The sequence below is a fragment of the Nanorana parkeri genome, unplaced genomic scaffold (assembly GCF_000935625.1).
Source record: "Nanorana parkeri isolate BGI_ZX_2015 unplaced genomic scaffold, ASM93562v1 scaffold1111, whole genome shotgun sequence".
Lineage (NCBI taxonomy): Eukaryota > Metazoa > Chordata > Amphibia > Anura > Dicroglossidae > Nanorana > Nanorana parkeri.
Genome location: NW_017307379.1, coordinates 337,558 through 361,008, shown reverse-complemented (window position 1 = coordinate 361,008; position 23,451 = coordinate 337,558). Strand labels below are relative to the sequence as shown.

At 44.2% G+C, this 23,451-nt stretch overlaps 1 protein-coding gene across 1 annotated transcript in view; it reads right to left on the bottom strand.

The window, feature by feature from the left end:
- AGBL3 (ATP/GTP binding protein like 3) overlaps positions 1-23,451 on the bottom strand; it is a 78,041-nt gene that overhangs the window by 25,404 nt on the left and 29,186 nt on the right. Inside the window, exons 4-7 of the mRNA XM_018567882.1 lie at positions 20,131-20,313; positions 17,600-17,707; positions 7,861-8,011; positions 2,630-3,412 (exon numbers count right to left, since the gene is read on the bottom strand). Coding sequence (XP_018423384.1) covers positions 2,630-3,412; positions 7,861-8,011; positions 17,600-17,707; positions 20,131-20,313 — 1,225 coding nt within the window. The remainder of the gene's footprint in view (positions 1-2,629; positions 3,413-7,860; positions 8,012-17,599; positions 17,708-20,130; positions 20,314-23,451) is intronic.

The following is a 23,451-nucleotide window of genomic DNA, read 5'->3' as shown; positions in this document are numbered from 1 at the left end:
TCAGCCTGGCGCTGGGAGATGTAGGCAGTTCGAGTGGAAGGTACATGGGCAGAGATGAGATCTCTCGGGTGAAAGCAGCTAATAACAAAATAATAACGAATATTATCTTTGATTTCATGCATAAAGGGTTGCAAATGTCTCTTCTGTCGCCTGACAATGGCGAGGACAGCAAGAGAGAAAGCTGCGGCTACTAGAAAGGCTTGGAACTATAGAATGAAGTGTTCCTGTTTTAAAGCAGAACTGGCCGTAGGTATGAAGGATCTTAATCGAACTCAGGAAAAGCTCCACGAAGTCTATCCTAATTCTTTAAAGAGAACCTGTCAGTTTTTAACCAATCCATGGCGCACACGCAGTTTAGTCAGAGTTACAGAAATCCCTCTTTGTGGACCTCCTCTGCAAATAGGTTGTACAGTCCCAGATACTTTTTTTGCCAACTTAAGTGAGAATGGGCCTCATGCAGGTTTTGGGGGTTGTGAAGCTAAATGCATGCAGCTCTTCCACCAGTGACATCACTAACCAGCAGATTGAAATGTGCCACCATTGCATGAAGCTGTCCTGGAGTGTACAGGTTTAAAAGGGACCCTCCTGGGAAGAGGGGATGCTTTGCGGTCAAATGCAAAGCACGCCAGATAATGAATACTGCAAAGGTCCAAAGCTGACAGGTTTAAAAGTGGACCTAGCATCAGATATGTTTTTCCATGCTAATTGCAGCATGTCATGACCACTAGGCAAGATGAGACTGCCTAGTGATCCTAGTGAGCTCTGGCTCTAGAGTGGCAGAGCCAGTTGTCAATCAGGCATTATTGTCGGGATCCTTCCCAGCTGCAGGGGGGCTGTGCATTGTCAGCATATAGTGGGCAGTAGCCTGCTATATACTGACTTTGGGTCACAGGAGTACATTAGTAAATATTCTCCTGTGACCCAAAAGTAGAGCTAAAAAAATGTTTGGCCTTACTTCTCTTTTAAACTTTTTTCCTCCATATGCAGAGTGCCCTCTAGTTCTTTGCAATGACCTGAATAACTTTGCAACAAGTTCACTATATGGACCATTCATGTGTTTATACTTGACGATTATATCGTCCATTAACTGCCTTCTCTACCAGAACACCTGGATTCTTCTCGATCATTGCCACACCCAATTGTACTACCCCCAGAGTGTAAGACACCTGCATGATATAGCCCCTAAGTGCATAACTTTACATTTACTAACGTTAGCGACATTGTTGCCCAACAGTGCATTCAGGTCTGTTTGTACGTTACATCCTGTAAGGACGTTATTCCACTACATAGCTTGGTGTCATCTGCAAACACAGACATTGTGATTTTAATCCTAAATTCTCTATTCCCCCAGCCCACCGAAGCCCTGCTCCCCAACCAGGTCACTCGCTATGTGCGGAGGAGGAAGAGAGGGAGCAGGGAGGAAACAGGGAGGAGCCTCCCTGTCCTTCACTTGCTCATCATTGGTGAGGCATCGAGATTGATGTCCTCAGTGGGTTTTTTTTCTTTTTTTTTTGATTGGACAGCTTGGACCAATGGCCCTTTGCATTGGTCCAAACCATCCACAGAGCTCACGCCTCTAACACAGAGTAGAGGCTGTAACAGCTCTGGCCTTGCTAGTTAGGTTACACAAGCAGTGGGGAAGCCCGCTGCTTTGTAACCTAACTTAGCTGTCAAAAGCCAGATGCAGCACTGCCTGTAATTAACAGGCAGCACTCCAACCATGACAGGTTACACGGCAGGCAGGCTTTCCCCGTTCTGTAACCTGTTACAAGCTGCTCTGAATGGAGAAAAAGCGGTCAGCTTCAGACTTGAAGCTGACCGCTTTTTCCTACATAATACTAGGTGAGGCTCTGCCTCATCTGACCACACGTTCCTGTTAAAAAGTAAGGGTCCCACCACTGAACCTTGGGGTACACTACTAACAACCTCAGACTATTCAGAGTATGAATCATTAACTACTACTCTCTGAATATGATCTTTCAGATAGTTTTCTATCCATTTACTGATTACATTTTCAATCTTCACCAAGGGACACTTTTAAGTTTATTATACTTTTAAAATAAACCTTGCATGTGCAAAACAAAAAAAAAAGCAAGTACAGTAAAGTCTCCATTATCCAGCATTCATTTTAAGAGGGCATAATATGTCCTTGATTTTTTTTTGCTGGTGGCTTGATGCACACTAAAAAATTGACATTTGCTTGGTGCACACTAAAAAAATCCCTTACCAACTAAACTTATTTAGGGATGCGGGGGTTGGTTGCTTGAGATGTACTATTAACTCTCAAGCAAGCAGAAACTACAGTTATCCAGCATCGACTGATCCCCTTGGATGCCGGATAACCGGGAGTTTACAGTATAATGAATGTACAATGCAAACTGCTGGGTGTCATTAAACCAAGAAGACTGAGGACATCTTGTGGGCAACATGAAGTACTGCAGGAGACAGCTCCAGACTGAAGTTGAGTTTTGAAGCCTGAGTTTTTTTTAAGCTGCTGGGGGACCTCTTGGTAAATTAAAAAAAAACCCAGAGTTGGATATTAAGTAATAAAGCTGTTAGCAATTTTGATAAATGTTAAAACAATAGAACAAAGTACAATCACAAACCTTTGAAGGAGTTTGTCTCTTACCTTTTAATCATGTTACGAGTAAACCATGTAGATGGGAAAGAGTCTTTCAACCTGGACTTGTAGTTACGATTGAGGTCTCGACCAGTGAGGGAGCAACGGTAGTTACCTACAATCACTCCATCCGGATTTAACATGGGCACCACTTTAAAGACAAAGGTGTCCCTTAACAGCTGAGCATCATTTTGGGAGCTTAGGATATAGTCCAGAAAGCCTTTCATAACCCAGGAACTGTTGGTCTCGCCCGGGTGCACTCTGGCTGTCAAAATCACTGCCTTTTTCTTCTTGGGTTCCTTGGCAGCTGGAGAAGGGTTGGTGATGGTCAGCACATAGACAATGTTCCCAGCTAATGTATGACACAAGACCCGGATTTTGCAGTACGTGGAGCGCTCTGGGTCACTGGCTATACCGGCTAAATAATCCTGAAGGTTGGAATAGGTGTAGGGGTAACAATGAGCAAAATAACAAACATCTCTACTGTGTGGGAACCTGAAGGTCCAGGACAAGGAGTAATACGATTGTCCATCCTGGCAATGGTTGTTCTTGTAGTACTTGATCTCATCTCCGATTCTGCGCCATCCTATTTGTCTTGTGGTTGCCTCTGTTTCAGAATACATAAGGGGTCTCATGCCATTGTTGTAGAGGCTGGTTGGTTTCATGAAGTTGATGATTGTGAAGCGGTACAGAATGCCAGCTTTCATGTTTGTCACTCTGAAATAGTACCACTGGGTGTGTCGATCCGTATAGAGGTCAGTACGAAGGGACAGCTCGTACTCATATTTACCCCTTTAAAAAAACACAAACAAAATTATAGACAATTCTAAGGGGCACATTTATAAAGCAGTGAATGTGACTTTCAGCAAGCATTCACTAGTGGTGAATCAATGCCATTTAAAACACATGCTCCTGGAAGACTTACCTGCAGTGAATGTTTGGTGTATGTCCAATTTACTGCTTTATAAATTTGGCCCCCAAGTGTGTGATTTAAAAGAAACCTGACCTGCTTTTAAAAGTCAGTGGTCAGGGTTCACCCGAAGTCTGATAGTTGCCGCCCTCTTAACTGCCTGACCTCACAACTGTCCCCCAGCTCCTGAGTTTCTATAATGGCATCACAAACAAAGACTATTGTTCATACTCCTCTTAACATGGAGCTTTTTTTGTATGCTGTAAAAAGCTATCAGACAGGTGTCAGGCAGGTAAAGCAGCAACTGTCAGACATCAATTAAACCCAGACTGCTGACTCTCAAACAAAGAATCAAAGTTCAAGTAAATAAGGCTCAACAAAGGGGGAAATATAAATCTTTCAGCCAACACAATTACTAAATATGCAGATTATTGCATAAGCCCAGTGGTGACCAGTTCTCTTTATTTATATCAATTATGATAGCATTTGATAGCAGTTGAGGAGAGATTGAGTGAACCATCCTACAAGCTGCTTACGTTTTTGTATATCAACCAGCTGCTGCAGATTGGCCCTGGATAGTGGGATGGGGAACTGGACATTAGGGATGAGCTTAGGTTCGATCTAAGCCTGAGCTCCTCCGAACCTGGAAATGGCCCCTCTTCCATGCTGTCCAATCAGCTGTGGGTAGGGAATTCCCTGCCCGCAGCTTGACGTAAAAAAAGAGACGGGGTGCAGTGGCGTCATTGACCTTTTATGGCTACATGGCTATATTTGCTAAATGACATTTACCTAATATGGCAATGTGGCCTTACAAGGTAAATGACAGCAGCACAAGCACTCCGCCCCTGTCAATAATTGGATACGCAGAGCCCAATAGCAGGGGAACACACCTTGGTATAGCGTACCCAGGAGATGAATCAGGCACAGATTCCAAATACATGATACAAAAGGGTAAATCCAAAAATCATATTTAAACGAAGAATAAGGTCAGGGCAGGCAGCAAAAGGATCAGAGTCCATAAATGTAGCAAAGGTCAGGTAACAGAATCACATGGCTAGCAACTGGAACACACTGTGGATAGCTCTGAAACAACTGAGCACTCTCTCTTTGGAACCTTCCAGCTTTATAGTGATCATACATAAAGTGATGTCAGGAGGTGTGGCAGAAGGGATGCAATTCCTGTCTATAACAGGAAGCACTTCAGTGCTACCATTTTGATGTAAGGATGCCATGAGTCATGTGCAAGAGGCCTCACTATTTTCATGCGGGGAAATTATAGGACACAGGTCACTGACAAGAGTGCCAAGTACTGACATCCTGCGAGTGCGAGGACCCCTGCGATTGTTACATGAAAGTTGAGAATTGTGACAGCCCTATGGTTATGGTTAGCTGTGAACAGGCAATGCCCTGGTCTGCTTCTGATTGGGCAGGAGGCCTATGTAGCTTCCGTGTTTGGATGAGTTCAGGTTCAGACTGAGGTTCTGTCCAAACCTGAGCTTATCTCTTCGGGACATAAAGGAGGACATCAACTTATGAGAAGTCAACTGCTTGACCAATTATGACTATCACATCTCCAGAATCCTATGGAGTTGAGGTTCTGGGTCTGAAATGCTACTGTACAGGGGTCCATGATCTGGATCAGGCCGGTGGTGGAGCATTTAATAAAAGGACAAATGGCATTACCCTAAAGTCCTGTCTCCTCCAGCAGTGGGTGATTTGGTGCATTCTGTACTTATGCCTTTATATGAAAAGTTGAGCTTAGAAGCTTATTCTTTTTCACGATTTCCATAATATAGTTTTAACTCAAACACTGTCAACAAATTCTCATTGTTCCCCCCTGTCGTGCAATGTTCTGAGCAGCTCACCTCCAGCAGGCAGTAAACACAATATGGATATCACAAAAGGCGTGAGTTCACATTGACACGCGGGAGTGCTGTCAGCCTCTGGAGTGGAGGTTGTGAGTTATCCTATTATTATGCACAGCTACTAACTGAATTTATGGCAATTTATTCTATAAAAAGCAGACAGCAGCTCAACTGGCTTGGGAAAAAAAAAACGCTTTCCTGCTGAGAAAATAAAAATGCTAATGCGGGTAATAGATTTCTGAAATGGACCTGACTGCCTAAGATGCGTGTGTGTGGAATTAACAACCGTCTGAGACAAGGAAAAACTGCCTGTGATTGGCTTATTGCCGTTCTGTATTCAGGCTGGACAGAGGCTCTGCGGGTTACAGATCACTCTGCGGCCCGGGGAGCCCGCACCTGTCTGCTACTGGACGGGAGGCACCTTATTTTGTCATGGCCCCCTGCAAAAAATGTTCAGAAAGCTAATCTATCATATGGCTAACCACTAGGTGGAGCAACTGCACACTGAATGATCAGGCTTAAAGGGCAGCTCTACTGTATCTTCAGTTATTACAGAATTTGAGTTTTAAATTAAATGGAAACCCTAACAACATCATGTGGAGCTTTTTAGGACATACCATTGAAAGCATTTCATTATATCTGTTTAATAAGCTGAAACAAATAGCTGTTGATCCATCCAGAAATCGTATGAGCTAAAGTCTCCCTGTGCTCTTTGTCTGTGCTGACTGTTACTAGTTAGGAGGGGGTGGAATTCTATCCTATCTTGCTACTGTTGTCCTGGTATATATAGAAAGGTGGGTGAGCACTATCACCCCAGGACAGGAAGTGTGTTACTGGCAGGATCATCAGGTGAAGATAAGAGAATAAAAACTGTAGAAAAAAAAAACCTAATGCAGTGTAGTGTCATTTTGATATTAACCCATATATTTCATAATCAGCATGAACACTTATTATTATTATTACTGAAGGTTTTAGCCCTGTAGAGCAGGAAACTGAAGGTTTCAGCCTTGTAGAGCATTTCACATATAATAGATGCATTTCAGATGAATCCTCTGCTTTCATATTAGCAATGCATTGTAGAGAAAAATGAGTACGTAAACAGATAAGTTCTGCATTTATATAATATAATATACAGTTAGTGTCCTGACTTATAGTGGAAAGAAAATGTGTACATATAAATAATACATAGATAGATAATGAGTTGTATGAGTAAGCAACATGTGGAACATTTAGCGTTGTAGGTTGAAGTAACTAGAGTTCATGTAGAACAATTAGGCCTTATAGGGTGAAGTAAATAGGGTTCAATGACAAAAAATAATAAACATTAGGGATGCACAGATACTTTTCGAGTACCAGTGCAGATACTTGGCATTTTCATGAGAACTACCAGGGTTGCAGCGGTTGCAGCTGGGGCCTGGCTCTGGCGCTCCACCACTGTCCTGAAATCATTAGTCTGTATTGTTTTAGAAAAACTGTCACATGACAATAAACAAAAAAGTATCTTGTAAGTACTCGGCAAGTACCAGTACTCGTACTCACAAAACTGGTATCCGTGCATCACTTTATTTATATTTATAAAAACAAAATCGTACAATAAAACAGAGATGTACAAATCCCAGGAGCTCCGTGTGCTCCTTACAAATGACAGCTGACTCCTAACTTTGGATTTTTCTCTAGTCTAGTCTTGGAGCTCAAAAGTATCGGTACTTGTGCTCGTACTTGTACAGAGTACTGTACTTGGTATCTGTGCAACCCTAATAAAGATGTTTTGTAACCTTGGCTTAAGGAACAATAGGTTCAATGCCAAGACAGCTGTCCACTAACCTTAATGTTAGGGAGTCTTATCAAGACGAGAAGACCCTTTTAATGTTCTTGGCACAATCAAATATGAGGACAGGGTGGCCTTATTACCGGTATATTGGAGATACATCAAGGCAACACATATGGTTCTATTGTTTAAATTCCTACAAAAAGGGGCCTTCAAGTCGATTTTATTTGAACACGCCTGAATTGCTGCTTGCTCCAGGCCGGCCAAATAAACCTACCTCTTAAAGATCTGACCGGTGTCGATCTTCAGTTTATTCTAAATCAGCAGCCACCACATTTTTGTCTTTTAAGCTGCAATATATTACAATTTTATTTTATGTTTGGATTTACACACACTTTAATTATAACACATATCCAAATCTAAGTACTAAAGTACATCTAAACCCAATCACTGGGAAGCACTGGATAGTGGCGCTGGCTGGGTGGAGGAAGAAGCAGCAATGGAGAGCAGGCAAGGTGAGTATAAGGGAGTCAGGGGGCCCCTTTGCAGAGACATGGTCACTTTGACCAGCATGGGCAAGATGACAGGGTCTCTTTAAGATGAGTAATTTTGAATCCAGGAAATCTAAGCTATATATTGGCTCTGTGGAGACATATCATGCCAGAGTTAAATTAACATTTAAACAGGATGTGCTTACACCTGGACCGCTTTCTGCAGATTGCCACTCTCAAATCTAGACTCAAACACCAGCTCAGAGTCCGAATCATAACAGACGAAGGGGGACACCGGCTTCAGGGGACTACTATTGCCACCCACGCGGGAGCACATGAAGCACGACTCCTTCCACCCTGCCAAAAGAAAGGGAAAAGATTAATTATGTCCACAGGTGAGACAGCGAGCATGGAAATGGGAGGGGTGGGAAAAGGGGGCAGGGCAAAAAGGAGACAGTGACAGGCAAAAAGAAAGATAAAGGAGGGCACGATAATTCAAGTACTTGTAATTAGCCCATTTTAAGCTATTAAAAACAAAACAAAAATGTTGCCGTAATGCGGCAAAATCACTGTAGAATCGCTGTAGAAACACTGCAAAACGCAATGTACCACGTTCCAGGACTGGTCCAAATCTGGGTCAGGAAAAGGTGGTGAACCTGGCCTCTGGACGGTCAATTTTTTATTCAATAATGGATTACAGATTAAAATTTAAAAAAAACAAAAACATATCCCAGCAAGGTATTTACATTCTTGTTCAAGCACTTACAGTCATCATCTCTCCAAACAGTTCTAACTCTCTCCGCTTAGCTTCCCTGAACGTCCTGTCCAGTACAAGGGTCAGAGCAGTATCCAGAAGCTGTCCATCTACTAGCTTAGAGAAGGGAGGAAGGGGAGAAGGAGAGTATCTTGCCTTGCTCTGTCTGTGTGTTTGTGGACACACACACAGCTTATAAGCGGCACACAAGGGTGTCTTCATAAGACCCTGCAAAGGAAAGCAGCCACAATAAAACAGGGCATCAGGGCCAGAGCTCAGGGTACCAGCTGATTCTAGAGCAAACTAAAACTCTAAAACATCAAGGATCAGCATCCATTGTAAGTGGTGTAATCAACATTTGAAATAGCTTAAAAACCTTTTGACTGTAATATCACTTTAAAAGAGAACTATGGGGTAACCTTTTTTCCCCATAGTTCTCTTAAGGGTCACAGGAGGACATACAGTATACTAGCATCCTCCTGTGACCCAAAGCTCAGTATATAGCGGGCTACTGCTCACTATATACTGAGAGCGCCACGGCCGGGACGGATCCTGACAATGCTGTCGAGATCCGCCCAGCTGCATGAGTGACAGCGGGCTCTGCCTATCTAGAGGCAGAGCCAGCTGTTCCCCCTCTCTCCCCCCCGTTCGTGACTTGAGGATCGAAGCAGGGAATTCCTGAATCCCTGCAGGGAGCGGTGACTGACGGTCACCACTCTCTGCAGGGAGATGATCGGAAAGTGAGCGAGCGACGGTATGTGTTCGCTCACTTTCCGATCAAGAGAGCCGATGTGTGACAGTTTTGTTGTCACACGTCGGCTCGAACTATGAGATTGAGTGAAAATCCCTCGCCTCATAGTTCTCCTTTAAGCATCTTCCTTGGTGGCAGTGCTGGATAGTCCTTTCTCCTGGACCGAGGCTAATGGCATGCGGGCGTTGCCCATTCCAGGAGTACTGTAAGGTGGTGTGATGAGGTGTCCTCAGGGGCCAGGTCTATGATAGCCTGGGCTCACAGAAAATAGGTTGAACAAGCTGAATGCCATTCAACCAAGAAGACAGGTGGCACCTAGTGGTGGAGAAGAAGTACTGTGGGGGACAGCTCTGGATTGAAGAGTATGAGTTAGTATCGAAGCAAGAGCAACTTTTTTGGAAAGTTGTATCCCCAAACACTGGTGATACAAGCAGCAATTAAAATGTAACAAATGTCCCCATCTTGTATCCTTCCCTAGTATAATACAAACTTGGATTTTGGCAGTGTTTCTGCCCATTCAGGAAATGTCCCCTTACATGACAGGAAGTGATGGTATAACAGTCCCACTGAATGCAATAATAGGCTGACAGAGACCCTAACACTCTGTCCCAAGATAATAAAACAACAATTTTTGGCTGGAGTTCCACTTTAAACTGTAACTCCCCGAAGATAAAAGTTAATTACAATGCAGCGGAACAAAGGAAGATCAGGACATCTCCTGCTAGAGACACGTGCTGGATTACACTGACATCGTGCTAATGAATGTCTGAGAAAACAGGAAATTGAAAGCGTAACCCTCCAGGAAAAAAATAATCATCTGACAGGAAGGACGGTGATGGGTTAAAATTGAGTTTGCTGTTTTCAAGACAAAAGAAACTCGGAGAGAAAAGCGGAAGATTCATTATTATTCCCGGCACATGTTATTTATGTACACAGAAAATCAATAGGATTCGCGGAAGCTCAAAATGGCCGACGTTGTCAGGTGACCTGAGCTCTGAAGGTTAGCAGACATTAGGCTTGACAAATGTTAGGCACAGAGGGGTACACCGCAGCCCCCTGCAGGAAAATGCTCATCACCAACAAAGTGGAACGGGCAGCAGGCTGGCAAATGATCATGGCCGTAGGTTGGGTGCCAGCTAAGTCAGGGTTGCAGCTTTATTTCTACTCAAAGCTGAACTTCAGGCAAATGGCTAAATAGACAGATGAAGAACATATATGGGAGCTGCTGTTTTACCTGCCAAAGACGTTGTACTTGTATCTATCCAGTTCTGAGATTTCCACAGCTCTGTCACACAGCACAGCCCTGTCTGGCAGGGCAGGAGACTTGACGTTTCTATTCTGCAGTTCAGTAACCCTTACTGGTCTTGTCCCTCCCCCAGTCTGTGATTGAACAGTGAAAGGAAAGGCAGCAGACTGATGGGCTCATCTCTGTCACTCTGCCCTCCACTCCTATCAGCATGTTCCTTGTTAGCACCTGAGTTCTGCTGTAAAAACAAAGTAAGTATCATGTGGCATGTAAGAAAATAAGTGTAATGATGTATTAATGAATACAAAGCTGCATTAATTTGTGTCTTTTATATCTGCCTGGAGTTCAGCTTTAAATTCGAATGCTATTTTGTTTCTTTAACTTGAAATGATATTAAAGCCAAAAGGTTTTTAAGCTATTTCAAATGCTGATGAAATCACTTACAATGGATGCTGCTCCTTGATGTTTAAAATTTTTAGTTTCCTGCAGAATCAGCTGGTCCCCTGAGCTCTGGCCCGGATATCCTGTTATGGGGGACTCCTTTCCCTTGCAGGGTCCTATGGAGACACCCTGGTGTGTGTGCCAGTACTCTGTTTGTGTCTCCACAAACACACAGAGACAAAAGTGTGAGAGCTTAATACTACTTTAAGTACTGGATAGAGTGGGAAAGAGTTAAAGATAAATTGTGTGAAAATTGTAAAACTATCCATGCAGTGGGGCTCCCCCTCAGTGTTGAATGCTCATTGTAGAGTAGAGTACCTTTAAAAAGCACCTTTACTTAAAGGAGAACTATGAGGTGAGTCATTTCCACTCATCCTCATAGTTGGAGCCGACCTGTGGCATTGAAACTGTCACACGTTGGCTGTATAGATTGGGAAGTGAGCGAACACATACCGTCGCTCGCTCACCTACCAATCATCTCCCTGCAGTGAGCGATGACTGTCAGTCACCACTCCCCGCAGGGATTCCCCCCTTCCCTTTCCGATCCTCCAGCGCTGACTGGAGGAATGGACGGAGGAGGGGGCGGGCACAGCTGGCTCTGCCTCTAGATAGGCAGAGCCAGCTGTCAATCAGCCAGCTGGGTGGATCTCGACACTATTGTCATGATCCGCCCTGGCTGCGGCGCTCTCAGTATATAGCGAGCTGTAGCCCGCTATATACTGAGCTTTGGGTCATGGGAGGACGCTAGGATACTGTATGTTGGAGTGTTGTCGGCACATTTTACCAGGGGGAGGAATTCTGGGTGGGGTGTCCACAGTACCTCTGTCTGGCATACTGCCCAGCTCACTGACATCAATGGTTGCCAGGAGCTGACCATGACTCCAGATAGAGTGTTAGAGGAAGCGAAGAGCTCTTAGCAGGTCCCACCCATTGCAGAAAACTACAGGAGGGGGCGGATACAAGACCAGTCACCCTGCACAAAGAGAAAGAGCAGCAGTAACCGGTCTTTTTACAGGAAGCTCCTGCACAGAGGGATAGTTTCACACTGGATTACTGCACAGATCCCCAAGAAATACACACAGCTCATCAAGATTCAAGGACTATATTTAGAGAATATTTGCTTATCATGGAGTTCAACTTGAAAGGGCATTTGTATTTAGGTATAGAGGCTGCCATTGCAGACCTCCATCTAAGAATTCAAGCTGCCTGGCTGTCTGTGGCCAACAAGTATGCAGTCAAACATCCGGGTGATGTCAGTGACCCCGAAAACACTGAAGTCATTGGACAGCCATGACAGCCAGGGATCTAGCATTTCCAGAAGGAAAGTCTCCCTGCATCCTTCAGGTTCCCTTTAATATGACATTTCGTACTGTCTTTCTTTTTTTGAAGTTGTATAAATGATGGGCATTCATTTTTGTAACAAAAAAAAAAAAGGAAAAAAGCTGCACGCCGAGCTCAGCGTGACAAGATGCTGTTTTTTTGCAGCAAGAGAAACGATGGCGTATTTTAGCAGAAAATACCACGGATTTTCAAAATATTAGCAATTAAGGCGCAGTTGTGAAAGGGAGCCGATGTATCGCACGTTCGGTGACATTTTCAAAGAGAGTTTTATAGAGCAATTATTCCCCCACCTCCCCCCCCAAAAAACTGATTAGGGTAAAAAATAGCATTCGGTACAGAGAGCAAAAGCAAAAATAGAGTGGCAGCGAAACAATGGCAGCGCCGTGAGTCACACATATCTTGCGGTAATAAGACACTGTATGGAATTTAATCAGCTCATGTTCTGAAAGCAACCATTATGTCTCTATGGAGATGGGGACTTTTTGGTATTTTCACATAATGAAGATGGAATTAAATGGAAATTAGGAAACATATTTTGGGGGAATTAGTTTCATATTGGGCTCGGCGGATTAAAGGGAAGAGATAAAGATATTCAACGAGAGGTTATAAAGTTCTTGTAGCAATCATCTCTGAGAAGATAAATCATAACAGTAGAAAACGTCCAGGCAAAAAAAAAGAGATCGAACAATAAAAAAATACTTGTCATGTGCTGTTATATTGTGTAGGAGAGCTAATTGCATATGCCTAGGGATTAATGTGCGCTGGTTATTTAGCAGAATGGTGACCATTACTTGCTCCAATGAGTATGTTGGTAAACTGGTAAAACATGGCTCAAAGGATCACTTGTAAGTTCCGGGTGGCAGTATACACTACCTGGCCAAAGAAAAAGCTCACACAGTCTAATATTTAATTGGATGACCTTTAGCTTTGAGTATTGCACAGATTCGCCATGGCTTAAGCTTATGCAATGTCACAACATTTTGTTTCCATCCAGCGTTGCATTAATTTTTCACCAGGATCTTGTAGTGATGATGGGAGAGTCGGACCACTGTGCAAAGTCTTCTCCAGCACATCCCAAAGATTTTCAATGGGGTTAACGTCTGGACACTGTGGTGGCCAATCCATGAATGAAAATGATGTCTCATGCTCCCTGAACCACTCTTTCACAATTTGAGCCCGATGAATCCTGGCATTGTCATCTTGGAATATGCCCAATGTGCCATCAGGGAAGAAAAATATCCATTGATGGAAGAACCTGGTCATTCGGTATATTCAGGTAGACAGCTGACTTCATTTTTTAGGAACATAACGTTGCTGAACCTAAACCTGACCAACTGACCAAAATCCAGGTGGCTACTTTTTTTGGCCAGGCAGTATTTCTCACATACAGGAGGTCAGGTGACATGGACCTTTAAGTCAGCTAAGTACATTCTAGAAGCATCAGAGCAAACAGTGTGCAAAGTCTTGCAGTTACAGAAAGTAGCTACAGCATAAGTAGAAAAGCCTGTCCCCTGTCAGCATGCTGCAAAGAAGGGCCCTTGCTCTCTGGGGGAAAGCAGCGGCCTATCTGCAGAAGTGCGACTAACCCCCTGTGAGTCAGGACTAGAGCTCCCTAATCAGGAGGGAGCATGACATTTGGGGAGCTCTAGCTATGACTCAGCAGGAAGTGTGTCAGATTTCTGCAGAGAGACCACTGCTTCCCCACAGAGAGCAAGGGTTCTTCTCTGTAGCATGCTCCTGAGCAATGATAAATCTGAGATCCCCACTGCATCCCACTGGGTAATCAGTCATGTAATCACAGTGATAATTGCTAGGGATGCACCGATACCGGTATTTCGCTATGGAGTATGAGTACCGATATTTTTTTCGGGGCTCGCCGATACTGAATACCGGAAGTCCCATTAAGGAAGCCAGGTGGTGTGTATTGGCTCACGACCTGGCTTCCTGATTAGCCGGGAAGCGTGTAAAGACTCACTAGGTGACGAGAAAGCATGGAGCCGGCTTTCTGGCCAATCAGGAAGGTGTAATGACGCGGCGCCCGGCTTCCTCATTGGCCGGGAAGCCGGCTCCATGCTCCCTCGTCATGAGGTGACTAGGGAGAATGAAGCCGGCTAGTATCGGTATTGATGCCCAAATACTCGGCATCAATACCGATACTAGTATTGGTATCGGTGCATCCCTAATAATTGCAGATACTGAAAGACTGATCACCTTTACAAAAATCAGCGACATTTGCCTGCAGTTGCCAAAACTTTAAATTCTCTTGGGTGAGCGCTTTTTTTTAGCTGCGCCATCAATAGTTGCAAGTGCAGGCTAAGCCTTACTGATGAAATATGGAGGATTTTGTACAGGATAACCTGTTGCATTTAGTTTCAGTCCTGGCTCCATTGTAAATATGTTTTCTGTGTACTGAACAATGATAGTTACTATTCAGCTATGAGAAGCAAAGATCTGCAAACAGTCTTCCATTTGTATAACAGTGCAGTGACTTCCTTACCCCGCGCTGCTGCACAATGAAGAATGCTGAACCCTTAGATATTTTAATTGTGTCTTTAATATTCAGGACGTGTCCACAACAATGATTAGACTGACCTTGTAAATTTTATTCTTGGGGTATGTGGAACGCCTGATTTTTTTATTGCAGGAAATGTCTCCAAATGAAATTTAATGGGCAAAACTGAATCAATTTGAGGAAAGCCGTGTCCAATTCTCTACTTGCTATATATTTCGAGTGTTACAGAGCTTGTTAAATCACACTAAGGAGTAAAGAACAAAAGTTAAATAACTTTGGTTTAATAAAAAAAAAAAAAAAAAGTGGTCACTACATATAGCCAATGAACACTTTTTCCCTGCAAAAAAGTGAGCAGTCCTAATTAAATCTAGTAGCCTACAAGTACCATAGTACAATATCAGTAAGCCATGCTAAGTAACAGCACAGCTGATGCAGAAGCAGAGCAGGGAAAGCTCCTATTAAACCACAGTGTTGCGGATTACTAACTTTTTTTTTTTAAAGGAGAACTATGTGGTCAGGGCTTTTCCCCATATACTGAGGGTCGCGTGAGAACGCAAACTAGCGTTCTCCTGTGACCCAAAGCTCTGTATACCGCGAGCTGCAGCTGAAGAGACGCCGCAGCCGAAGTGGATCCCGACAATTATGTCTGGATCCACCCAGCTGCGTGAGTGACAGCTGGCTCTGCCTATCTAGAGGCAGAGCCAGCTGTACCCGTCCCCTCCCCCGTCCGGCCCGCCAGTCAGCGCTGGCGGATCGGAGCGGGGAATCCAGTCCCTCCCCTGTCACGGCAGAGAGCCGTGACAGGAGCGAGAGGTGAGCGAACGCCGGTATGTGTTCGCTCACTTCTCGATCTACTGAGCCGACCTGTGACAGTCTCATTGTCACAGGTCTGTAATGGACTGTGCTGGTGTGAACAGAGGCCAGGAATAGCAGAGGGATACATTAGGATGCATTTTGGGTCCGGAAACAATCTGGTCTGGTCTGGAGATGATCTGGATGTGGTGTGAATGAGTCCTAAAGGGCTAAGGAGAAAGAAACACAAAGATCCAAAAATGTGTGCAAAGGTAACCAGCAGTTATAATCAGATAAAGTAAGTCTTCTTTACTGACAAGGCTGCTCCTATTTTAAATGAAAGCAGAGCTCTGTTTTATGACAATTTAAGATAAAAGTAGAGAATTTTTTTAAGCACACCTATAAAAGGTATATTTAATGCTAATTAGATTGTTAGCTCTCATGGGCAGGGCCCTCCTAACCATCTTGTCTTGAATTGTATTATAATTGTAATGTCTTCCTTATATTGTTGGTGCTATATAAACCCTGTATAATAATAAAAATAATAATAATAGTATTCCTTAAAGCCTAAAAGAACCCTCGCCAGTCAAGCTGTATATGCATTACTATGCAGTAAGGGTTAAAATACCCTGTGCTGGCAGCACATAGGAGAGTCAGCCTTCGGCTCTCTCATACAAAGTAGCTGCCCGGCTCTCTTGCTGTCCGACACCGCTCTCACTCCTTAAGCAGAGCTTTAGGTTGGCGCAGTGTTTGAGTGTGCTGGACCAATGGAGAGCCAGGCTGCTGCTTTATGTGAGAGAGCTGCTGCCAGCACAGAGTATTTTAACCCTTACTGAAGCACATAGCAGTTAAAAAAGTAAAAGAGCCCCATGTTTATTACTAATATAGGCAGCCTGACTACATTACAGTAATACATAGTGAGCCTTCAAATTGGACTGTAAAGGGAATAAATAGCCTTTGCTATGTTTTTTCTATAGATGAATGTAAAATAGATTAGCTGAATTAAAATCTTATCATTGTGTGATGATGTTTTAAAAACCTTGTTTCTATATATAATATGTAATTATGTATGTACTGTAGAAATGTAATGGAGGCAGCCATGTTTGTTGAGCTTGATTACTGCCTATTTGCTGAAAGCGCAGAGTCGTGCTGCAGGTGGGAAAGATCCACCCTGTTGCCTGATTGACAGCTGGCTCTGCCTCTCTAGAGTCAGAGACAGCTGTGCCCGCCCTCTCCCCGTCTGTCCCTCCAATATGCACTGGAGGAACAAAAGGAGTGGAGGAGGAATCCCTGCGAGGGGCAGGTGACTGACAGTGACTGCTCTCTGCAGGGAAAAAGACTGAGCTGAACAATCAGCGGTTTGTGATCACTCAGCTTTCACTCTATAGAGCCAGCATATGACACCTGCAGTGCCACACACCGCCTCTAAATATTGGGAACAGTACGTTTTACTCCCTCAATACTTCTCCTTAAACTCAAAGAAAACCATAATTTTCCATTTAGCCACGCAGTATCAATCCCAGGATAACATGGTGAGCATTAGCACCCTGGGAGATGTAGTGCACCAGGGGAGTTTTTCCCTAACCAATGAGGCATATGACCTGTCCACCGGCAAAATGGATGATGCCAGAAAACTTTACAACTAATCAGCAGCTGACTGCTGGGACTGGCAGATGAGTTGCTAACACGACAGAAGCTTTAGGGGAAACCCATCAAATCTGCAGCGTTTTCCATTTCCTCTAGCCGCTTGGCTGGGCTCCTGAGAGGCACTTCTGAGCGTCGATCTTTTGGGTATCTTTTTCAAAAGCGTTCATCTGCGGAGAAGTTTTTATTCTGACGTCTGCAAGCTCAGCACTTTCATCTTGCCCGCCAGTGTTCTAATTAAGAAAAATTAGCCTTTCTAAGATGCCGAGCGTCACAGAGTACTGCGGCGTGCGCGGAATAATTGCCTGTTTGTTTACGCCGTGCTCTATTTAAACAATGATGGCTTTCATCTCAGTCAAGAGAAGGCGGAAACAAAGAGTTTTACTTTTTGAAAGGGAATGCATAAAAGGTTTAAAGGAGACATCAGGTGCCCAATATAAACCACACCGAGGATTGGCACAAACCTTCGCTGACTTGGTAGACCACCTTGCTCTCTAGGGGGTCCGCACACGCAGGCTCTTTCTCCAATCCTGTCAGCTGGTACATGGGCTCAGGAACAGGCGGCTCCCACTCTGAAGGAACACAAAGATCACATTTTATTACAGAATAACTTGATCTTTAAAGTGTCTGTAAACCCAAGAACAAAAATTTCATATATTGCAGCTTACTGACCTTCAGATGTGGGGGCTGCATTCGTTCTCTTTTTTCAGGCTTTCTTCCCTTTGTTTTCACCTGATGATCCTGCCTAGTAACACACTTCCTGTCCTAGGGTGACAACGCTCACTCACTTTATGGAGCAGTAGTGTTGTCATCTTAGGACAGAAAGTGTCTTAGGACTACATAACACCCCCCCTCTCCTCAGCTCTAAAAGCATAGGAGAGAGGTGTTCTGTGGTCCTCAAAGGTGAATTAGGCAGGGTTGATAACAATGCTCGAGATAAAGCTGTAAACTGCCCAGGACAGCACTGGATTTCTGGCAGGATCAACAGGATTTTTTTCTGCACTTATCAAACAGATATAACAAAATGCTTCTGATGGCATATGAAACAGACTAAAAGAAAGCAAAAATAAGAAGTTAACTTATAGGGTTTACGTACATATATTTTCACTGCAAATAAAGCAATTTATCTTAGCTTTGTAGTAATATAAATACTGGCTTTCTTCAGTTTGAAATATTTTCTTTTAGGGTTAGTTCACACCATCCTCAGTGCGTTCCCGCCCGATTGTGGCTGGAACGCACTAGATTGTATTCCCCCCGGCTCACTTTGTTTTGGGGCGGAGGGGGCATGGCGGTGCATTGAACTAAATGGCACCGCAGCCATGCCCTCTGATCACAATAAGATTGGCTTCACAGGAACGCGTGGCACATCAGTGCCTACGTTCCGGTCCGGTGCAGTCAGAATAAATAATGCGTGTACTACTTTTTCTGACTGCACCGGACCAGAATGCAGGCACTAATGTGCCACGTGTTCCCATGCAGCCGATCGCATTGCGGCCAGAGGGAGTGACTGCGGTGCTGTTGAGGTCAATGCACCACCATGCCCCCTCCTGCCCCAAAACAAAGTGAGGAAACAAAGGATGAACTAGCCCTAAGTTCAGCTTCCAACTTCCTGCGGAGACCAGTGCTGCAGGCCCGTCAGACACCGGTACGGGTGTCATGTCTCCGCTCCCCCTTGGCATTTACAATATGCTGCCTGCAGCCATATTTTTCATGAACAATTGAGTGGAGAGTGGGGTCACTACATATAGCCAATAGCGCCGGTGTCTAATAAAGCTGCAGCACTGATCTCCGCAGGCACTGATCTCCGCAGGCACTGATCTCCGCAGGCACTGATCTCCGCAGGCACTGATCTCCGCAGGGAATCTGAACAGTGGGAGCTGGACTATCCAGGAGAATACCTTTCAAACTGTTACAAGAAAGCCAGCATCTCTATTACTACGAGGCTATTATTCACACTTGAGATGGGGTGAAATCTTTCAGTGGGGACATGTGTTCCAATGACAGTGATATCCTTTCCCTTTGGTGAGATTTTCTGCCACTTTCTATCGTGTTTCCAGGACAGGAAGTGAAGGGAAATCTCCCCAACAAAAAACAAAAAGCCTGACGGGGTTTGAACTATTCTCTATGCCAGGGATCAATAAATGGTGGGCCGCGGTCTGGACACGGACTGAGTGCTGGTTCGCTCTGGACTACAATCATGCACCTGCACTGGGTTATGTCTGGCTAGCTGACAGAGGATGCACTGGCTTTAGAGACTTTCTGAGGTAGGTGCATTAAATGCCAGCCAGCCATAACCCAGCTCGAGTTACCCATCTCCTTGGTTGCTACAGCCACCGGTATGGGCATCCTAACAACCAATGAGGTCACATGTGGACCCACAAATTTTACTGACTGAACCTACTTCAGTTTTAACCCAATAACCCTGCTCTATGCTATCCACGATGAAAAAAAACGTTTTTGGCATTAGATATACTTTCAAATTTCAGTAAGGTTCATTTTAAAACTACTTGTCAATATACATGTCGCAGCTTTCTTTCAGTTTTCAGGTACTGGACTCCCAGAATAGTGAGCTCTAACACTGTATGCACTCTACATTTCAATAAATGATACATCCCCTACATGGTCTGCATATAGTAGTTTTCCAATTATTTCACCAATGGCAATGGTGGCAATACACTGTTGTTACTGTGCCCCCCCCCTGTGATCACTTTCTGATGCCACCTCAAGGTGACAGGCTGCAGCAGGGGGCTGATTTCTGTCAGATATTTGTAAACACAGCCATGGTGACCCTGGATGATGATTGAAAAAAGATGGTTCCATCCTTCTGGAGAGAAAAGCAGATGGAGGCATTGTCAGGGGAGTACTGTGATCTCTGTGAGAAGTAATAAATACCTGAAAGTGTTGCACTGACGTATTACTTAGCATGCATGTCCTTCACATGAAATAATACTGTATATCTAATGATAGTTCCATAGTCTGTCTAGCGACTGCTTACCAATATGATCAATCTTCTCCTTTAGAACTTGGCATTCGTACGGCCACCGTGGAAGCTGGAAGAAACTGGCTGAGGATACGCCATACAGATCCCGTGGAGACTTCAACCGTGCTACTCTCCTACCAGAATGGTATTCAAACACAACCTGGGTAGTACGCTGAGGGCATGGGTCAAAAAATGAGCCTGCTGAATGAAAAAAAAAGAACCTTTTCAATCACGTGTCACTGGCAGTTTATCAGATCTTAGGAAAAGGATTGTTTCATTAAAAAAAAGAATGGAAATCTGTGTGGGGAGGAGCCTGATCAATGAGCTTGTAAGAAGAGACAGGAGACTGACCAACCTCAGTCATACATAGGTACACAGGTACATAGCTTGGACCCATTGCACTACCCCCTGGTATACTGAACGAGCATAAAGGTTGTAGCTGGGTCCCTTGAACATCGGCAGGCCCTAGGCTCCTGTCTAGACTGTAAATGGAAATAAATATGCAGCGCTATGGGTCCAATTGGTAATTGATATAATATAAGAAATATTGCTATACCAATACTTCTAGTGATTAATGATAGATATCCAAATTTGATGGATCAAAAAATGTGCAAAAAAAAAGCTAAAAGTGCAAAATTTCAGATCCACGTGGATCTAGTCCATGCAAATTAATGGTGACTGTTAGTGTTGCGCCGCACGTAGGAAAACGCCTGTCGCGCAAAAAGATGTAGGAGCTATTTTCAGGAGGATGCCGCACGGTTTTGGTCTCATAGACATCTCTATGTTGGGAGAATTGTGCGTTTTCAAAACCAAAACTGCACAAAAACGCACAGAAAAAAATTCTGCGATACACACGTGAAACTGAAAACACTTAGGTGTGAACCAGCCCCAAAATGTACACCTAGAACGGAAGACTTGAAGAATAGAGCAAACTGTAAGTACACAGTTTGGGAGACTTTATTATGCACAGCAATGTGTTACTGACAGTCAGCAACATGATGCAAGAGGGCCAGTGTGCCCCCTCTGGCTGCCCTACCATACTTGGCTGCAGTCGATGCTGGCTATGCATAAGTCAGGCCCTCTATGCCTCTATGTGCCATCAGTGTAGGGTATCACAGGGCAGCAAAGTGCTGGGGATGTCCAGTGTCTGATTCCAAATACCGTAGGGAGAAAATGGGGCAGTAACCATTCACCAAAATCCTGGCATTTCTTTGCACTGTTGGTGTCGTGTCTCCATTGCCACTTGCATGTGAAATCCTACATTGTATTATGTATGGGATAGCAAGATAACTGTGGGGTAACTGTGCCCTTCTTCTTGGCTGCTGAGCATTCCACAAGTGCAAAAAAGATGGTAAAATCACAACACGTACCACTGCATTGCTCTGATGATGGCATGGGGCAACAAGTCAACAAGTACCATTACATTGTTCTGATAATATCACACAATGGATACCATTGCACAGCTCTAATAACATGGCACAACAGGTATCATGTTATTGCGCTGGTGACATGGGGCAATGGGTACCATTACAACGCTCTGATAACATGTTACAATGGGCATTGTTGCACTGCTCTTATAACAAGGGTGCCAATGCATTGCCCTAATAATATGGCAGGATGGGTACCATTTTACTGCTCTTATAACATGACACAACAGGTACTATTGCATTGCTCTGATAACATGGCATGGTGGATACCATTGCACTACCCTGGCAACATGACCTGATAACATGATACAATGAGTACCATTGCATTACCATTGCATTGCTCTGCTAACATGGCACAACAGGTACCATTGCCCTGCTCTAATAACATGGCAGGATGGGTACCACTGTACTGCTCTATAACAGGGCACAACAGATGCCATTGGCCAACTCTGATAACATGACATGATGGGTACAATTACATTGCTCTTATAACATGGCACAATAGGTACCATCGCACTGCTTTGATAACACGGCATGATGGGTACCACTGCACTACTCTTATAATATAGAATATGGACAACATTGGACTACTCTGATAACATGACATGATGGATACCATTGCACTGCTCTGCCAACAGGGTACAATGGGTACCGTTGCACTGCTCTAATAACATGAAATGATGGGTAACATTGCACTGCTCTTTGTCCAGTAGCACAGCATTGCTCTGCCTTTGGTAACCGGGTAGACCTATGTCTTTGGCAGCATCCTGGCATTAGTACACAATGCTAAAAAGGTCATCCCAAAACTCTTGGGTTCTTATCTGCGTTGCCTGTAACAGCAATGAGTTTCTTTTCTATTCCTAGCCTGCGAATTGTCTGGAGGTGCTCAAACAACTCCACCGTGTATAAGCCCTTATTATGAAAATGACAAATGCAGCGTGCCGTGGAATTCCAAGGGAAAATAAACCGCCTTGATTTTACGGGGAAAAAATTGCACTGTAGCAAAAATATCCTCACATTACCAATTGCCCTTTTAGTAAAAGAGCCTTCATGAAAGTCCTTGAACGCTCAATGCAGTAAAATGAATATGCCGGTAATAGATATTAACAGCTCTGTGCATTGCATTTCCATTCATCGACTGGATAGGAGCTCATTGTATTGACCCTGTGCTCTCCTGTACCTCTACTGGCTCTGAGCCCGCTCTCCTGACCATCAATATGATGACTTCCCGGCACTGCAAAAAAACTCTTAGCTATGTTGTCACTGAGCAATTTACATGAGCCCCTTTTCCATCTTGAAACGGCAAAGCATTACTTTGCGTCTCATCCAATTCTAAAGAGTCTGGGCTCTGGAGCCATTAACATGTCACTTTGTGATATTTCAAAGCGCCTATTTAGTTGCAGTAACAGGAAAAACGGCAGAAGTCGCTGAGGTACGGAATAAATTTGTCTTCTGACACTGGGGAAAACCAGCAGAGCACTGTCACAAGGTATACAGAGTCAGTTTACCGCTGTTATCGTGAATTACAGGGGCTGTCTGCCTTTTTTTTTCTTTTTTGTGCAGCGGTTGTAATTAAAGAGGATTAATTATTTACAAAGGCAGAAATTGGCTTACAAATTCATTTAAAGCACTGTTACAGTAAGGCCTCATTCATACGAGAAAAAGCCGGTACGTACAGCTCTGTGCTGCGTGCACGGCTGTATTGGGCCGCTCCCGGGAAGGACAGGTGCTGTGTGTGATTTGTACGCAGCCCCTGTCCTTCTCTATGGGAGTACGCAGCCGTACGCCACCCTACGCTGACCCGCCCGCCACATGCGTGTGGGATGGATCCTGTCTGCGTCCAAGCCGGGACATCCTTACCGGTACAGACCTGCACTTGGGGTGAGCGTAGGGCAGCGTACGACCACGT